Source organism: Oncorhynchus clarkii, chromosome 3 (assembly GCF_045791955.1).
Source record: "Oncorhynchus clarkii lewisi isolate Uvic-CL-2024 chromosome 3, UVic_Ocla_1.0, whole genome shotgun sequence".
NCBI classification, from domain to species: Eukaryota; Metazoa; Chordata; class Actinopteri; order Salmoniformes; family Salmonidae; genus Oncorhynchus; species Oncorhynchus clarkii.
Genome location: NC_092149.1, coordinates 17,477,407 through 17,496,503, shown reverse-complemented (window position 1 = coordinate 17,496,503; position 19,097 = coordinate 17,477,407). Strand labels below are relative to the sequence as shown.

Genomic DNA, 19,097 nt, shown 5'->3' with positions numbered 1-19,097 from the left:
ATATACAAACAACATTTCCTGGATGGCACTTTGTCTTTCTGCCCATCATATGATGGTATTCAATAACAATAAATAAATAAATCAAGTCAGTTGTAATTGTAAACAATTAGACTTGATGGTATGCATTTGGAAAATACTCAACAACATAGCATTGTGCTTATGCATGTCTCTACTACATAGAGGATCAGTACAGTCTCATCCGGGGGAAAGACCAGCGTTCAGGGCTGGGGAAAGCAGGTAGGGACCCATGTGGCAGAAGAGGAGACAGGCCACTCTCCAGCATGTTGGAGGGGGGATAGTAGGCCATGTCAGGAAGGTGGGACCTGGAGATTACAGGGCTGGTTGGGGGGCGGCGGTTGAAGCGATAGAAAGGGTGGAGCTGATGACTGTCTAGTGGATAGTGGGTAGGAGCAAAAAAGGATGAGGAAGAACCACCAAAATGGCTTCTTTCAATGTCGTATGGATCTTGTTGCTGTGGCAAGTGTCTGTCTCTGTGTCCCTCTGTTGGCCCTGTGGGATACTGCAGGAAACACTGCATACTCTCATGATAGAAAGGCCCACTGCTCTTCTCTCTCACTGTTTCTGTCTGGTTTAGAAAACTCAAATCTGGGTCATACCTCCAGTTCTCAAAGTGATCCACCCTGGTTGACTCTCTCTTGCTTCCCCTGTCGAATACGTCATCCCAGGGCTGAGGCAGACCAGATTGAGCTGCCCAAGGTGAGGAAGGAGGGGGGGCAAAGACATGGTGGCGAGAGGGGGAACCAGAGGGCTGGAGGTCCATGAGGAAGTGCGAGGAGGAAGAGGGCCTAAGTAGTTCTCCGATCAGTTCCCCAACCTGCTCCACACTGGGGTTGGGGTTCCATGCAGCAGCCTAAAGAGAAGCAAGTGTGGCAGCAATTGGTTTGTTATCATACAGTATTTCTAAGTATTGCAAAGAAGACTGTCATTTAGAACATTCTGTGACAATTTCACTAACAAAATGTACTGTAGCATTATAGTAGCACGTTCTATTGCAAATTTGTTTAGGAAATCCTATCACAATAAACCTACAATTACCAATTATATATATAAGATGTAAATTCACCATTTTTATTTACTATTAAGCTATATGGCTGAAGATGACTGATAGTTCAATGTCTTATGCTCGTACCGTGTCCAGGCTGTTCTGCGACCCAATGAGGGGCTGAGGAGGGGTCATTCTGTTGGGGCATAGCTGCTTCCTCCTCCTCTTGTTGGGGGCTGACCTCTGGGCGTCTAGGCACGGATGCTCCACCATGCTCTCTCCAAAACCACTGTCCAATGGAGCTGTGATAGTTGAAAAATCATTCAACTAAACTACACCACTGAAGATATTTTCAAAGTCCCCACTGTGGTGTACAATACTATCGATATCCAAATGCAGTTAGGCTACAATAAAACATTTGACAAATAATACAGATAGGCCACAATTTCAATCAATATGATCTGATTAGTTACAGTATGATTATATGATCAAGAGTACAGAGGATTCCATTTCTTATTGCGGTCCTCAACCCAACACTCACAACCGCAAGCACATTATATACCATACCTGCAGGCCAGCCTCCATATGCACCTACGCCTTCCAGGATTGTGCTCTGCCCCAGGCCGGCCCTGGTTGTGGTGGGTCCTGTACCGAAGCTGAGACGTCGCTGCACGTTGAGTAGGTTCTCCTGCAGCTGGAGCCCGTGCCTCTCCCGTAGGGCCTGCAGCAGCACCTCCCTACTTTCCGCCACAAGGTGTCTCCTGCGGAGTAGTGGCAGCTGCAGAGACCTGCACAGACGCGCAGCTACCACACTGACAGGGTTGGTGACAGTTTGCTGCATCTGATTGTCTGAGCTCTCACTGCGTCCACCTCTTGCTGAGAAGGAGGATATTGTGATGTTTGGACTGGGCCTGAATGGCTGTGTGTGTGGGAGAATAGGTCCATGGTTTTTGGGGGTCTGCTCCATGGTAAGGACAACAGGCTTAACCTCAGCCCTTGTGTCAGGTGGTCTCTCATTTTCATTCTTTCCACTGGGTGACAACAGTGTTTCACAGACTACAGGCCTGGGCCCCTTGCTCTTGTTTCGAACCACACGCGAGGGACTCTCTGTGGATGATAGGGTAACTACGCCGCCCTCTGATGATGTCAGACCGCTATGATGTGTCTGTCCTGGTGTGATACCAGACTCCTGGCTGTTAGAGTGACTGGCTACATTCTTCTCCAGACAAACCTGAATAGATGTGAATTTTCTTCTGAAATCCTCTTGTGTATCCCCATGAGAACACTTAAAAAGTCTGCTTTCTGAATTAGACCTATACTCATAACACTTGTTGGCCTTACTCTTTGCTACTACTCTTTCTACTCTCCCTTTATCTGGATCCTCCTCAACATTGTCAGGAACAGCAACTTCACCCACATCTGAATCAGGCCCAGGAGAGGAGAAAGGAAGGGAAGATGAGGGTGGAAGGGGAGGAAGAGTAGCAGTAGTTTTGCCTCGCTCCCCGCGCTGCCCAAGCTTCTCCAACTTCCTCTGCTCACTCAGCAGGCGCTCGATGTCGATGGACTTCACCTCATGGTTGAACAGGCCATGGTGGCCGATGAGACGGTTGTTCGTGATGATGCTGGGCTCTTGCCCTGCGGGGAAAACGCGGGCTAATGGGGCATCTCTCCGTGGAGGAAGGCGAGAGCAGCTTTGGCAGCAACCATGACAGTGGTCCTTCTCTTTGCTGCTTTGGTGCTGGTGGGATCTGCTATTTGATCCTCCTCTGCTTACCTGTCTCCTCTCCTTGCGTGTTTTTAGTCGTTTAGTCTTGTTCGTCTGGCTGTTTTGTGCTTCTGTGTTCTTGGTATGGCTTGAAGAGCAGCAGTGTGGAGTGGATCTGTTGGTTGGGCTACAGGTTTTATCTGTAGACTTGAAGTGCTTGCTAAAAACATGCAGGACATTCTGCTTCTCTGTTAAGGCTCTGCCATGTAGATGGCTCATCATGAGGTGGAATGCTAGGTGCACAGAAAATACTGAATAATTCAAAAAAAAGATGGCTGTTGGGTCACATGCAGAAGTATTATTTGAAACAGAACACTTTTGATCATTAACACAAATGAATGAAACCTGGAACATTAGCTAACGTTGTCAGAAAAATAACTTCATCTAGCAAACCTAATAGCTAGATATGGCCAACATTATCAAGCTAGCAAGACAAAACAGTTCACAATAACAAAAAGTATTCAATCAGCACACATTAACAAAATAATGTTGTTGATTAGCTAGCGAGCTTACGTTAGCTAACGTTAGTAAACAAACGGCAGTCACTCACCAGCAATTTTTTCTGGACAAATTAGGCACAGGTGCAGGAAATCAAGGCGAAATTTAAAAAAGAATAGAAAGATACCCCGATACAGTGTTGCATGTACCAGTGATATTATGTAACATAAACTAGCAAGATACAGAAAACGTGCAATCTACAATATCGCAAACTATCCAAAAATGGAAGTTGGGGTAAACACATTCTAGTTTTGAAAATGTTTGGTTGCCCAGCAACGTCCCGGACTAGCCACCAACATCACATTGAAAATGTGATGTGCTAATCAATGTAGCTGCGCGTGTTCGTGTAGGGTATATTCAACAATATCACCAAACTGAGTAAAACAGCACATTTAATTTGCCTAATTTCCTCATGTGGCACATGCAGTTTTTTAGCTGGCTGGTGCGAACTAACTAAATACAGAGTAACGTAAACTTTCAATTTACGTCACTTTCAGTGAAACAACCATCGACGTTTGTGAAATTGGCGAGACGTAAATCGAACATGATTTGATTAATGACATGACGCGGGAGAGTTCGGCGATAATCGCAGTCTTTTGTAAAGTTATATGTTTGAATGAAGAAGTTGAGAAGCTCTCATGGTCTGTCAGTTAGTTGGTCCCGTGTACCTCAGTTGGTAGCGCATGGCGCTTACAACGCCAAAGTTGTTGGTTCGATTCCCGGGGGGGAAGAAGTATGAACATGTAAGCACTATTGCTCAGAATAATAACGTCCGCTAAATGACGCAAATGTAAAATTTGCTCTACGGCGGCGCGCCTTTCCCTAGTGAACAAACACCGGACGATTCCAAAACTAGAAATGAGGAGGTAGGCTACAGTTTATCCGCAACCATAATTCCCTTTGGCAGTCACTTTGATTGCCATATTTTAGTGAAAATACGTGTTTTTATGAAAGTATTCATATACAGTACTAATTGTATGCGCTTACATATCACTAGACTGGAAAAAACAACAATATTTTACTGAAGTAGCTCACCTATGCGTGGTCAATGGTACATTCTATAGTGACTTGAAATTTTACTTTCAGGAACTATCAGGCAGCCCGAACCTCAATTACGGTATTGTAAAACAGTAATACCTGTTAGCTATTCAGCAACCACACCTATTAATATGAAAAAGTCTGTACGTTGATGCACCACATTGCCAATGCATCATTGGTTCGTAGCACTTTATGCTAACCTTATGATTAGCTAGCTAGCTACTGTATAGCTAGCTGACTATTCCTGTAGCCTGGCTTGACATATGACTAACGAATCCTCGTGTTTTTGGTGTATTTGTGCTAAAGTATTAGTTACTGCAATCGTTATTATTATTATTAGGCCCCATAATATGTGCCAGTGCACGTCCATTTGTGAATAGGGTTACACATTTCACTTGGAATTGTTTTGCACTACTCTACTGTAGTGACCCAGCTAGCTACCCGTGGTTAGTTGCTTTTTGATTCACACACAGTAAGCATCCAACCATCTGCTCTAATCTACCAAGCCTTGATTTTCACTTTGTTTCTTTCTGACACTAGACAGACAAAGTGATGAGCTCAGGAGACTCCAACCCCGCCGCCACACCCACTCCTTGTGTGGACATCCAGGGAGATGGCAGATGGATGTCTTTGGTGTGTATCCTGCTGCCATTTCAGAATCCCAGTAACCTATATTGTCAATTTCCTCTGGGGTCCTGATTCAGAGGGGTTGGGTTAAATGCGGAAGACACATTTCGGTTGAATGCATTCAGTTGTGCAACTGACTAGGTATCCCCTTTCCTCTCTCCTTCTGCCTACAGCATAACCACTTTGTGTCTAACAGCAAGGACAAGGAACCTGATGTCCTGTTTGTAGGAGACTCTCTTGTCCAGCTCTTGCACCAGTTTGAGGTAATCTCTCTATCCTGACAGCTGTAATGGGACTGCAAACATTGGTATAATTTGTTGGTTGGAACTTTAGCTAACATAATTTGCCACATTTGAATATTTTCTGATTACAAGTCTTGTTATTTCAGAAGAAGACATGTTAGCTGCTAGGTTATGCTAGTTGACATGCTGGTATTGTGTTCATTTGTTTTTGTCAGGTGTGGCGAGAGCTGTTCTCCCCTCTCCACGCTCTCAACTTTGGGGTGGGTGGTGACGAAACACAGCACGTCTTGTGGAGATTGAGCAATGGAGAGTTGGCCCACATCAGCCCAAAGGTATGTATATACACAGACAACACGTTAGTACATTACATTAGAGTTGATCATACACTCCTCATTGTTCAGATATAAACCCTAATGGCTGCACAGATCCATGGTCTCAAGCCTGTTCCCAGGCCAAAAAGCACTTTCAGTATCAATCATTGAAAATGCTTTTAAATGAAGTGGTATGAATGAAACTGCCCACCAAGTTGATGTTTGTGCCTGTGCCTCTACCAGGTTGTGGTGCTGTGGGTGGGCACCCATAATCACGGTCACACTGCAGAACAGATCTGTGGAGGCATTATGGCCATAGTCCAACTCATCAAGGACAAGCTGCCGAAGGCTTACACTCTCGTACTGGTGGGTTTTTCTTCCTATTTTCTACCACGTGACTTCAAACATTTCCCATTACAACGGTTTATCATTTTCCTGTATGTGATTCACTGTTACTAAGTACTGATGTTCCTTCCTTTGACCTGTTCAACTGCCAGAATCAAATGTCTGCTAGTGTTGAATGTTATGGTTAAAGTTTGCTGAAAGACTTCGCAGAGGACACACTGATAATGTATCTGTGACAGTGTGATTCTGTAGCAGCTGATGTTGTGACTTCCTACAAGCCTCTCGGGCTGGTGTTTACTCAACACTCGGTGCTGCGGGATTATAGAAGTACCCTCTCAGACAAGCCCGTTAGACATTTCTCTTGGCTTCTGTTCTGGAGATGTTCTCCCTGAATTCTTGTAATAAACTGAAATTATTTAAATTCATGTGATTGACTGCGCTCCCATTTGTTCACTTGGAAAATCCCCTTTACAACCATTGACCTTTATGATAACCCAAACCTAAATTATGAACTGCATGCTTTATGGACTCCATTATCATTGCTAACTATATTGGCACGTTTGTCCTTTCCAGCATGGCAACAATGTGACTATCATGCACAGGAGGTTGGTGGGACCTTAATTGGGGAGAATGGGCTTGTGGTAATGGCTGAAGTATTCCACTGATTCAGCTATCACACACATGGTTTTCAGGTGTTTGATGCCATTCCATTTGCTCCATTCCGAACGTTATTATGAACCGTTCTCCCCTCAGCAGCCTCCTGTGCTATCATGTATGTTTCCAACCACAGGGAGTGCTGCCCAGGGGTAAGATGCCCAACCCCCTGCGGGAGAGGAACGCCCAGGTCAACAAGCTGGTCAAGGATGCAGTGTCCTCTCTCCCCCACGCCTCCCTCCTCAATGTTGACCCCGGCTTTGTGCACTCGGACGGCAGCATCTCCCACCAGGACCTGTATGACTTCCTCCACCTCACCCCTCAGGGCTACCAGGCTGTGTGCCAGCCGCTACACGCCCACCTCAAGGGCCTGCTGGAGAAACAGGCTGAAAACTGAATACCAGCTGATGGAGAACTGATGGCCAATGACCCAATCACTACATCAGAGGTAAAATCCCTGGTCCTGGAGAGCCACAAGAGTACAGGCTTTTAGCACATTCACTGCTTTTAGAACACTTTTTAGTATTTAAGTATAGACTTTTGTTCCAACCCATGATTCAAATAATGATCTAGTCCTTGATTAGTTGAATCACGTTGAATGTTTTGAATGCTGGGCTGGAAGAAAAGCCTGAACTTAAAAGGCTTTCCAGAACCAGGGTTGGTAACCACTGCACAACTCTATTCTATGGGACCGTACTGTAACTTACCACCAAAATGGCTGCGTAGAGGACCGCTAAACACTAATAGGATCAAATATCTGTGTTAGTAGTCAGATTTGACCACTTATCACCAATTGAGATGTGATTGAGCGGATTTAAGAGATTGTCCTTTCTTTAGTTTCATTCTGTATTATGGATATCATGCACCAATATGTTAGGATCTGTCTTTCCTGGCTGATAGATACTTCATAAGAGCTTCCCCACAGAAAGGTTAGGAGAATCAGAAAACCTACCATACTAAAGGTTTGTTTTGTTTCCTCTCAAAATATCAACATTTCCTGTCTTTTTCTCCTCACTTTGAAAACATCTACAGTCCTATTGATCTGATTGGTTACTGATCTGATTGGTTACTAATAATATCATTTAAAATCCCTCAAATTGTGTCCCATATGTGTTTAGACACGGCGGCCATTTACGGTGACGATGCAAGAAGGCATCACTTGGCCAGTTGGCTCCACTGTTAAAGCATTACTTGTTTCCGGTATCTGTTTGCCACCGTTGCTTTTTGTTACTTGTGAAGATTTAGGCTGAATATGTCTTATTTTGGCTGTAGAAATATGGAGAATGAAGGGGAATGGTATGGTGTATTTGGAGTGAATGATGAGGGCATTTCAAAGTAGCGCTGAGACTGGTGGGTATTTGGCTTGGATATGACATGATACTGAGTCAGTGTGTATGGATGTGTTGTAGCTAGCTTATACTTGTCTTGCACTCTTTATTCAAAGGCAGTCACCTCACGAGACCCAAGACTCCCTATAAAGGCTGCATAGACTGTTTGTATATACTGCAAATGTAGTCCTAACTGCCTCTATCTTGAATGTTGATTGTGGAAAAACTGAATATGTGATGTCAAAATGCAATGCATTAAAACCAATGAAAGCTTACAGTATGCACGGACATTGGTTCTTTGTTTGCAGCTTCCAACCACTGATGTGTGTCTGCATGACGGCTCTGCAAAGAAAAGTTTTTAAACCAAAATAACAACCTTTAGCTGTATCTTGTCAAAATATCCAGTGTGTGTTCCAGAGTGTGTTTGATTGCTTAATGTACTCAAAACAATGAGTGCAGCGAAAGTTCACATGGAACACAACAATGGAGAGATGTATTGTATTGGGATGACCAAACAGTTTTATACCGGCATGTGATGATGTGAGCACATCCAAGATACTGTACCTGCATGTGTTGAGTTATGCCTGAGCAGAGAACCACAAGAGAGCTGTCTAGTGACACACAGCACTGTGATGAGACGTTGGACCTGCTCCTTCGTATGGTTGTTGGCAGTGTCAGTTGTCGAGAAGTATTTGTTTACTACTTCCACCTTACAGCTTCTAACATGCTGAAAATGGAAGCTCAAGAGACCAAGTGTAAATATCTGTTTTTAAGTTGGTCTTCAGAGATACCATCGACATGGGGATGAATGATCCAGCCAATCCAGCGTAGCGGTGTGGAGCCCAATACCATGACTGATTAATGGAATCCAGCAAGCACCAAACCGTTATGCCGTGAAAGAATGTTCATGTCCTGTGATAGTCAATGTGAGATTTGACTCTGTGCAAACAGAACTTCTCTAACCCTTTCACATAAATTGTCATTTAGTTTGCTCTAATCGCTTGAATGATGATCTGGGCAGCATATTGACCTATCAGATCAATGACGTTTTTAATTCCTCATTGTTTTGCTAAAGGAATATTTGATCATTGTCTTGTTTGCCAAGGAAACACAATCACAGTGTCTGGCTGACAGTTTCAAGCGGCCTTCAAGTCTTCAGGTGAACATTCTATTTAATTAACGTTATTTGTTAGTTTGCTCTGAAAGAAAGTATATTTATTGAACATTAGCCATGAAGGCAGAAGAGTGTTTTTCCGTAGACATCCACCTGTCAGGCTGACATCACTCATCAGTAACACTATGAGGTGTTGTTTTGGCCAACGTCCACTCTTTCCAAAATGCTTGGCGTATATAACACAAGGCAGGTGTAGGTAGGGGCACACGCTTCATACAACATGGCCCATTTTATCTCAGATTGAGACACACGTCTATATAAAGGGCTGAAGTAACTGCGGAGGTTAGTTGTTCATTCAGTCATAGCTGTAGAGATCATATTGCACATTCACAAGGATATTGTGGCCAGAGGAATGGGAATAAAGATGCTTTTGCTGTTCTGTGTATTGGCATTCACTGGCCAAGGGCAAGGTAAAGTATTGAACATTCTGTTTGATTTACTGTTGAATGTACTTGGCTTTATAATGTACAGTGAGTTATAGCAGGTTACACCTATTACAGCTGCTACTGGTGTGCATCATGTGAGGTGTCTGTGAAATAACTAAATTTAGCTCTTAACTCATATGGAGACTTATAGACATCTGCATTTGAATGTTTCTTTCTGATGTTTTGAACTTTTCATGAAGCGTTGCAGACAGAGATAGCCATCTTATAGTAGTTGCATACAGACATCCATCATACAGAAATATCCACCGTACAGACATATAGGATAGATGGCGCCAGAAGAAATGGCAGCCGTTTTACGGGTGACCAACCAATTGTGCTATTATGTTTTTTTTCACGTTATTTGTAACTTATTTTGTACATAATGTTTCTACCACAGTATCTTACGGCATTAAAGCTTCTGGATATCAGGACAGCGACCTCTCATCTCGGATTAGACAAAGATTTTTTTCTTCAACAAGCAGGACGCACAGGATGTACTTCTGACACCTGACAAGGCCAAAATGTCCTTCATTGGCAAGAGAAAGAGAATCAGGTATAGAGTACACAGGGCGGAGTGCCTCGTAAGGATCCACCGACGGCGAGTGGGAAATCTGCCCTTACCATCAATGTTACTTGCCAACATACAATCATTGGACAATAAATTAGACGAGGTACGATCACGAATTTCCAACCAACGGGACATCAAAAACTAATATCTTGTGTTTCATCGAATCGTTTCTGAATGACGACACGGAAAACATTCAGCTAATGGGATTTATACGCTGCACACGCTAGACAGAACAACACACTCCGGCGAGGGGGGGTGGTCTGTGTATATTTGGAAACAACAGCTGGTGCACAAAGCAAACAGGAAATCACTCAACCAGAGGCAGTGTCATAGTGGCTGGGGACTTTAATGCAGGGAAACTTTAATCAGTTTTACCTAATTTGTATCAGCATGTTAAATGTGCAACCAGATGGAAAAAAATTCTAGATTACCATTACTCCACACACAGAGAAGCATACAAAGCTCCTCCAGGACACCTACACTACCTGTCAGGTAGGCCAAAAAGATCATCAAGGACAACAATCACCCGAACCACTGCCTGTTCACCCCGCTATCATCCAGAAGGCGAGGTCAGTACAGGTGCATCAAAGCTGGGACTGAGAGACTGAAAAACAGCTTCTTACTTAAGGCCATCAGACTGTTAAACAGCCATCACTAGCACAGAGGCTGCTGCCTATATACACAGACTTGAAATCACTGGCCACTTTAATAAATGGAACACAAGTCACTTTAATAGTTTACATATCTTGCATTACTCATCTCATATGTGTATACTGTATTCAAAGCTATTCTACTGTATCTTAGTCTATGCCGCGCTGACATTGCTCATCCATATATTTATTTATTCTTAATTCCATCCCTTTACTTATTGGGTGTATTGGGTAAATGTTGTGAAATCGTTAGATATTACTTGTTACATATTACTGCCCTGTCGGAGGTACCCACACCCTGTTTTACCCTGTTTTGCCCGAGTACCTTTTTCCCACTGTATTTTTTGTTGACACACAGGGGTGTATTCATGTTGAAGACCCACAGGGCCTTCAGGATATTATTTGTCTAATCTAACTAATCTAATAGTGAGCTGGGCTGATGTCTCTGATTCACCTATCACAGTGAGGGTGGAGGTGGCTGTGAGCTGAGGGCTGGTGCTCTGGACCACATAGACCCCTGAGTCGACCACTTTAATGGAGGTCAGGGTCAGAGTTCCCGTGCTGATGTCCACCGAGGCCCTACCGTTGTGGCTCGGGAACATGGCCTGCTGGGCCCCGACCAGGTCAGGATCTGAGCATCCCCCACAGCCCAGCTGCTGCTCTGCATCTGAGTGGCCGGAGACAGGATCAAGGTTATCGTGTTGCCCCCACAGCCCGGGTTCCTAGAGGGAAGCATCTTCACAGCGCTGGAGCTCAGCACACCTGGAGAAGAGTGGAAAGATGGGTCTCTAGCATCCAGTGGTCAACAATCCTGGTCCTGGAACACAACAGGGTGTACCCACTTTTGTTCCTCTTCCATCTAATCAGTTCCGATTAAGATATACATTAGTTGAATTTGAGTTGTTTTTGAAGTGATATTATCACAGTCAAATATGAACTTATGGTCACTAGTCTTTAACATGCAATATTTTGGGGCCATTTGTTAGAGTCTACCTGGTAAATACAACTTTGTAATTTTTTAGGAAATGATATAATACAAATACAATAAACAGGTACTCAATCAAAAAAAACAAAAAAACGATCTAGTCTTAAACTATCTAGTCTTAAACTGTATCCACTTTAGTACAAGTTGTAATTACTAAATTCACATTTGTTTTTTAATGTCTCTTACACTTTCATTTCTCCATCTTCTGGACTTGTGAATTCATAGTAAATGAAACTGAAACTTACCTCCCTGAGTTACTTGTATTATTGAAAAATAAGACATGTTACCTTGTATCAAAGCCAGTAGAAGAACATGTGGGACTCTTCCTCTTGTCTCCCACATTGTGCTTAGGTGGTCTATGAGTGCTCCTACTCTTTTATATTAGTATTTTGGGGTCCAGCCCCCTACCCAAATACCTCAGGAAACAAGCTAATGTATCTTTATATGCCAGTGTCCATCATTTAGAACTTGTTCCTGACAAACTAGAACAGAGATCTAATATTTAGTTTTTTTCCCCCCCTGCAAACATTTTCCTTGGTTTCATGGTGTGAATGACCAATTAGGGAAATCTGATTGACAAATGGTGACAGAGAATGTGTGTGATCTCCGAGTTGCTTATCCCCCTTCATCCCTCCTGTCTGTCTCCTTCACACTTTGATACAGTAGGTAGCCTTATTGTGGCAATGGCATTGTAGTAAAGAATCATTACAAATATTTTCACAGATCAATTAGAAACAAAACATATATATAAATAGGATTACTTCTATAGTATTTAATTGTGTGTCGTTTAAGTCTATATATTTTCTGACGACAGTTTTACTGTTTTGGAACAGGGCTCTTTTTCAAAACACCATGACAACAAAATGTGTTAAATGTTTATAATGTAGTCAGCAAGTACAGAATAGAATGGTACATACTGTACATCAAGTATCATACATATCGTGTCTGTGATATTGTAACGTAATGTTATAGCATACAGTACCTATAACATTGACATCCCCATTTCACAATTTTCCCAAATATTGAGAAATCTCCCTCTGTTATTCCTGGCAGTGTTTGTGTAACAAGGCAAAACACATGCCTTTTTTTTTTTTTTTTGAATTTTACCCCCTTTTCTCCCCAATTTCGTAGTATCCAATTGTTGTAGTAGCTACTATCTTGTCTCATCGCTACAACTCCCGTACGGGCTCGGGAGAGACGAAGGTTGAAAGTCATGCGTCCTCCGATACACAACCAACCAAGCCGCTGCTTCTTTAACACAGCGCACATCCAACCCGGAAGCCAGCCGCACCAATGCGCCAGAGGAAACACCGTGCACCTGGCCACCTTGGCTAGCGTACACTGCGCCCAGCCCGCCACAGGAGTCGCTGGTGCGCGATGAGACAAGGACACCCCTACCGACCAAGCCCTCCCTAACCCGGGCGACGCTAGGTCAATTGTGCGTCGCCCCACGGACCTCCCGGTCGCGGCCGGTTACGACAGAGCCTGGGCGCGAACCCAGGACTCTGATGGCACAGCTGGCGCTGCAGTACAGCGCCCTTAACCACTGCGCCACCCGGGAGGCAAAAACACATGCCTTTCACTTCTCCCAGGTCAACACCTGTAGAATTGTCTAATTTGTGGGGACGGGTCCCTATCAGTGAACACCTGAGCACACCTATGTGTCTATGCCAGATCAGGTTTGATTGATGAACAGTGGAGGAAAATTTACAATGACGGCCTACCCAACCAAACCCGGACGAGGCTGGGCCAATTGTGAACCGCCCTATGTGACTCCCAATCACGGCCGGATACAGCCTGGATTTGAACCAGGGACTTTAGTGACACCTCTTACACTGAGATGCAGTGCCATAGACCACTGCCTGTTGTTATCTAACTGCTCAACAGAGGAGCATGAATAGAGGAGCAAACTGGTCATGCGAAAGACACTCAGCTATTCTATGAAACCAACATAAGTACCCACATGCTGTATTACAAAGCTCTCAGGTTGAGGGTAAGAGGTCATATTAACCAACATAAAGCCCTGAGGGAGAGAACAGGCACCATATGATAACACCATCACAACATGAGAGCTGAGTGGAACAGTGGGATATTGTACTAATCTCTATTCAGTGCCTAAATGTGCTGCCTGCTCATGTAACAAGTGTTGTATTTCATGTCATATAATTACACAAAATCTGAACAGTTCCCATGTCTGATATTAGTGTACATTCCTTTTGGTTGTGTAAGTGCCCTTTTTAAGGTTGCACACTTCCTTCTCCTTCTGTGTTCCCCCTCATAAACATCCCATGCCCCTTACCTCTTCCCTGTCAGAGTTGGATGTCCCTAGGATTATGACCCCACTTCTCTGAACCTCTCTCTGTAGATGGCCCTCTGAGTGTGAACATCTCTGGCCCAGGATTAGTGGTGATTGGCTCAGTAATTACTGCCAATCTGAAGTGCTCAGCCGACTCCCGGCCGACCAGTGAGTACTGGTGGAAATACATCAACCAATCATTGCCGGCGACTGGTTCTTTGATGGCTGTAGGTGCCTCCTTGAAAAATGCAAGGATATACACCTGTGTGGCCAAGAACCGTCTAACTAACATCTCAATGTCCAAGACCATTAGTCTGGATGTTACTGGTAAGTGGGTAGGTTGTTATAGTAAGACCTAGGTGGTATATAATGAGTAATTAAATGTCACAATATTGTTTTTATTATGTAGAATTTAATTTGGTTCTAGTTTGCGTACGTGTTGTGCAAGGATCATTTTCATGCATCAGGGAAATGCAATACAGACATCTGGTGAACTGGGGGGTACAGACAGGAATCAAGAAGATGTATACACTGTATATTTATTTTTAACATACTCACTCATTCTCCTTCCCTGCCTCCCCTCCTCTCCCATTCTTTGTCCCCCTCCTCTCCCATTCTCTTTGTCCCCCTCCTCTCCCATTCTCTTTGTCCTCCTCCTCTCCCATTCTCTTTGTCCTCCTCCTCTCCCGACCTCTTTGTTTCCCCTCTCTCCCAATCTTCTTTCTCGCTCAGGCCATTCACCTGTCCCTCCATTCCAGTCCATTGGTGGTCTGATGTTGATGGGCCTTGTAGCTCTCTCTCTGCCTCTGATCAACCACTGAGACCACCACAGTAAGCACACTGCATGTCTGTTGGTTGGCAGCCAATCACTCCCTTCCCTCTACCCTCACTGACTCCCCTTGCAGATCTGAAAAAGGACTGGATAGGAATAAGTGGTATTGTCAATACTGTAATTGCCCCTTCTCTTGTCACCATAGGGCTGGGTTTAGTATGCTCAGCTCCTTTCCAATGCTTTTAGATTGTGAGGAAAGAGTCCACAAGAGGTCAGATGGGAGAGGTCTATCCCCTTAGAATAGAACCCACCTCTACAGTGTGTTTTTATGTCAATCATCTCTATAAACTGATATTCTTTTTAAAAACAAAAATCTTGAAAACTGGTCGACAAACATGGTAATTGAAGGGGCAAACATCCACTGCTCAGCTGCGCTGCCTATTTATGTTTTGAATTCAATGTTCTTAGATATTCACTGCCTTTGTGACTGTGACTATTGCCCTGAAGTCCATTCACTGAGTGCCTTTCTGTGTTCTGCGTTTGATCATGTATGTAAACTCTGTAGTTCAAGTACAAATTCAGGTTTATTTACCTTATAAATACCTTAAAGGTTAAATGTTTCAAAACGATAATACATTAAACTTGTGTTTATGTAAAACGTGGGTTGTCTTATGTTCATATTTCCTCTTCATTAGTTATTGTCTTAAATTCATCTTTGTCTTTTCACCCATGTCCTACTGAATGGTGCAATCTTGGTTGATTTCTTTATCTGCAAAATCGCTGTGAAGAAATGTGGATTTAATGAAGCAGTAACAGAGGGATTTAGAGTGGCACAATTACACGCAAAAGGAAACAGGAAGTCTAATGCTAAAATGCTAAAATAATACATTGGAAACTAATCCACACACATAGTGAAACTTGTTTTTAAAAATTTGTATTTCAAAGGATTATAATTATATCATATTTTTTTATAAACAAAAACAGTCATGGTTCTTGAGCGAGCAACATGAGATTACAAAACATGGTTACAAGGTTAATACAGAAGTTATTAAAGATCAACTCTTTAAATTGGAATACTCATGAAGTTTTTGCCTAGGTCACCCTTTGACCTCTCTACTCTTTTCATGATCTTCTGGCATTTCCACTGATTCTGGAATCCTTTCCTTAGGCACATTTCCACAACTGGATTGTGTATAGGTCGGAGAGAATGGGATGGGAGAGAGATACACAGATTGGTGACTTTGAGAGATTCCACTGTAACAGGCATTGTAGAAACTCTTCAATGTACTGCTGTTAGTGTTACAGAAACACAGGACTACTTACAGGCCTTCCTGGGCTTGCGGTAGGATTTGGCAGACTCCTGGCAGAGGCAGCCTCCACTCAAACCCTCTCTCCTCCTCCCTGAGTGACACAAAGTAAACTGTATTAGTCTGAGTGCCATTCAGTTTCTGCCAACTATTTGACATCTAAAAATATTACTATCATGGGCGGTCAGAAACAGACTGACAAGCAGGCTAGGATTGTAAAAAGAAAATCACAAACTACTGTATACCCTTAAAATATACATACTGGACAAATATCAATGACTTCGTAATCACTCACCCTTACAGTCACACAGTCTGTCATGGTGTCTGTGGGGGTTGATCTGGTCTCCAACTCTCCCTGGGTCCTCCACTGTAGCTTCACTGACACCTGAACGTTGTACATCAGTTTCAGGAATCCCTTGGTAGAGAGGACGAGAGAGAGAGAGGCTGATCCTAATGGATATGTACAGTAAGTATGATGGATATTTTTAAATGATTGATGAATCTGTATGATGGATGTATATCTAATCAAATCAAATGGAATTGGTCACATACACGTGTTTAGCAGATATTATTGCAGGTTTAGCGAAATGCTTGTGCTTCTAGCTCCGACAGTGCAGTAATATCTAACGATTTCACAACATATACCCAATAGACACAAATCTAAGTAAAGGGAATTAAGAATATATAAATATATGGATGACCAACGTCAGCGCAGCATAGGCAAATTTATAGTAGAAAAGTATAGAATACAGTACATACATAGAAGATGAGTAATGCAAGATATGCAAACTATTAAAGTGACTAGTGTTCCATTTATTAAAGTGGCCAGTGATTTCAAGTCTGTGTATATAGGCAGCAGCCTCTCTGTGCTAGTGTGCTAGTGATGGCTATTTAATAGTCTGATGGCCTTGAGATAGAAGCTGTTTTTCAGTCTCTCGGTCACCAGCTAAGCTGCACCTGTACTGACCTCGCCTTCTGGATGATAGCGGGGTGAACAGGCAATGGCTCGGGTGGTTGTTGTCCTTGATGATCTTTTTGGCCTTCCTGACAGGTACTGTAGGTGTCCTGGAGGGCAGGTAGTTTGCCCCTGGTGATGCATTGTGCAGACCGCACCACCCTCTGGAGAGCCCTGCGGTTGTGGGTGGTGCAGTTGCCGTAACAGGGAGTGATACAGTCCGACAGGATGCTCTCAATTGTGCATCTGTAAAAGTTTGTGAGGGTTTTAGGTGACAATCCACATTTCTTCAGGCGCTGTTGCGCCTTCTTCAGAACCACACTGTCTGTGTGGGTGGACCATTTCAGTTTGCCAGTGATGTGTACGCCGAGGAACTTGAAACTTTCCACCTTCTCCACTGTGGTCCCGTCGATGTGGATAAGGGGGTGCTCCCTCTGCTGTTTCCTGAAGTCCACGATCATCTCCTTTGTTTTGTTGATGTTGAGTGAGAGGTTATTTTCCTGGCACCACACTCCCAGAGCCCTCAAATCCTCCCTCTAGGCTGTCTCATCGTTGTTGGTAATCAAGCCTACTAGTTTTGTGATGTCTGCAAACTTGATGATTGAGTTGGAGGCGTGATTGGCCACGCAGTCATGGGTGACATAGGGACTACAGGAGGGGGCTGAGCACGCATCATTATGGGGCCCCAGTGTTGAGGATCAGCAAAGTGGAGGTGTTGTTTCCTACCTTCACCACTTGGGGGCTGCCCGTTAGGAAATCCAGGGCCCATTTGCACAGGGCGAGGTTCAGACCCAGGGCCTCGAGCTTAATGATGAGCTTGGAGGGTACTATGGTGTTAAATACTGAGCTGTAGTCAATGAACAGCATTCTTACATAGACATTCCTCTTGTCCAGATGGGACAGGGCAATGTGCAGTGTGATGTTGATTGCATCATCTGTGGACCTATTGGGGCGGTAGATGTGATAAGATTCTTGACTAGTCTCTCAAAGCACTTCATGATGATAGAAGTGAGCGCTACGGGGGATCGTCATTTTGTTCAGTTACCTTTGCATTCTTGGGCACAAGAACAATGGTGGCCATCTTGAAGAATGTGGGGACAGCAGACTGGAATATGTCCGTAAACACACCAGCCAGCTGGTCTGGGCAGGCTCTGAGGATGCGGCTAGGGATTCCGTCTGAGCCGGCAACCTTGCGAGGGTTAAAACGTTTAAATGTCTTATTCACGTCGGCCACAGAGAAGGAGAGCCCACAGTCCTTGTTAGCGGGCACTGTGTTATCCTCAAAGTGGACAAAGAAGGTGCTTTGCTTGTCTGGAAGCATCCACGACATGGATGGTTTTCCTTTTGTAATCTATGATTGTCTGTAGACCCTGCCACATACGTTTTGTGTCTGAGCCGTTGAATTGCGACTCCACTTTGTCTCTATACTGATGTGTTGCCTGTTTGATTGCCTTGTGGAGAAATGACTACTCTGCTTGTTTTCTGCCATGTTCCCAGTCACCTTGCCAGTTTTACGCGAATGCTGCCATCTATCCACGGTTTCTGGTTAGGGTAGGTTTTAATAGTCACAGTGGGTACAACATCTCCTATACACTTCCTGATAAACTCAGGCACCGTCTCTGTGTATTCGTCAAAATTATTCTCGGAAGCTACAATGCAAATTTCTGTATGATGGATGTGTCTGTATGATAGATGTGTCTGTATGCAACTACTATAAGATGGCTATCTCTGTCTGCAACGCTTCATGAAACGCTCAAAACATCAGAAAGAAACAATAAAATGCAGATGTCTGTAAGTCTCCATATGACTTAAGAGCTAAATGTAGTTCTTTAACAGACACCTCACATGATGCACATCAGTAGCAGCTGTAATAGGTGTAACCTGCTATAACTCACTGTACATTATAAAGCCAAGTACATTCAACAGTAAATCAAACAGAATGTTCAATACTTTACCTTGCCCTTGGCCAGTGAATGCCAATACACAGAACAGCAAAAGCATCTTTATTCCCATTCCTCTGGCCACAATATCCTTGTGAATGTGCAATATGATCTCTACAGCTATGACTGAATGAACAACTAACCTCCGCAGTTACTTCAGCCCTTTATATAGACGTGTGTCTCAATCTGAGATAAAATGGGCCATGTTCTATGA

General features: G+C 43.6%; 2 protein-coding genes and 2 long non-coding RNA genes across 5 annotated transcripts; 2 read left to right on the top strand and 2 right to left on the bottom strand.

Annotated features, from left to right (window-relative positions):
- Positions 1-146: 146 nt before the first annotated feature.
- LOC139389732 (proline rich 19) lies at positions 147-3,039 on the bottom strand. The gene is made up of 3 exons (XM_071136651.1): positions 1,571-3,039; positions 1,151-1,305; positions 147-871 (listed from the first exon to the last, which is right to left on the bottom strand). Exons 1-3 carry the CDS (start codon positions 2,988-2,990, stop codon positions 185-187), a joined length of 2,262 nt encoding a protein of 753 aa, XP_070992752.1. The 5' UTR covers positions 2,991-3,039; the 3' UTR covers positions 147-184.
- A 1,036-nt stretch (positions 3,040-4,075) lies between these two features.
- Positions 4,076-8,086, top strand: LOC139389746 (platelet-activating factor acetylhydrolase IB subunit alpha1-like). 2 transcript variants are annotated; one of them, XM_071136676.1, is made up of 7 exons: positions 4,076-4,132; positions 4,353-4,383; positions 4,845-4,937; positions 5,105-5,194; positions 5,389-5,505; positions 5,728-5,850; positions 6,620-8,086. In XM_071136676.1, the coding sequence occupies exons 1-7, from the start codon at positions 4,125-4,127 to the stop codon at positions 6,878-6,880; spliced, it is 723 nt and encodes a 240-aa protein (XP_070992777.1). In that variant the 5' UTR covers positions 4,076-4,124; the 3' UTR covers positions 6,881-8,086. The 2 variants fall into 2 exon arrangements, with proteins under 2 accessions (XP_070992777.1, XP_070992784.1); XM_071136683.1 differs by lacking the exons at positions 4,076-4,132; positions 4,353-4,383 and adding an exon at positions 4,698-4,750.
- Positions 8,087-9,281: 1,195 nt separating this feature from the next.
- LOC139405777 (uncharacterized) lies at positions 9,282-15,189 on the top strand. Its single transcript, XR_011633911.1, has 3 exons — positions 9,282-9,395; positions 13,979-14,236; positions 14,642-15,189. It is a non-coding gene; the product is annotated as an uncharacterized lncRNA (long non-coding RNA).
- A 432-nt stretch (positions 15,190-15,621) lies between these two features.
- LOC139405776 (uncharacterized) lies at positions 15,622-19,079 on the bottom strand. The gene is made up of 4 exons (XR_011633910.1): positions 18,899-19,079; positions 16,284-16,403; positions 16,005-16,082; positions 15,622-15,863 (listed from the first exon to the last, which is right to left on the bottom strand). It is a non-coding gene; the product is annotated as an uncharacterized lncRNA (long non-coding RNA).
- Positions 19,080-19,097: the final 18 nt, after the last annotated feature.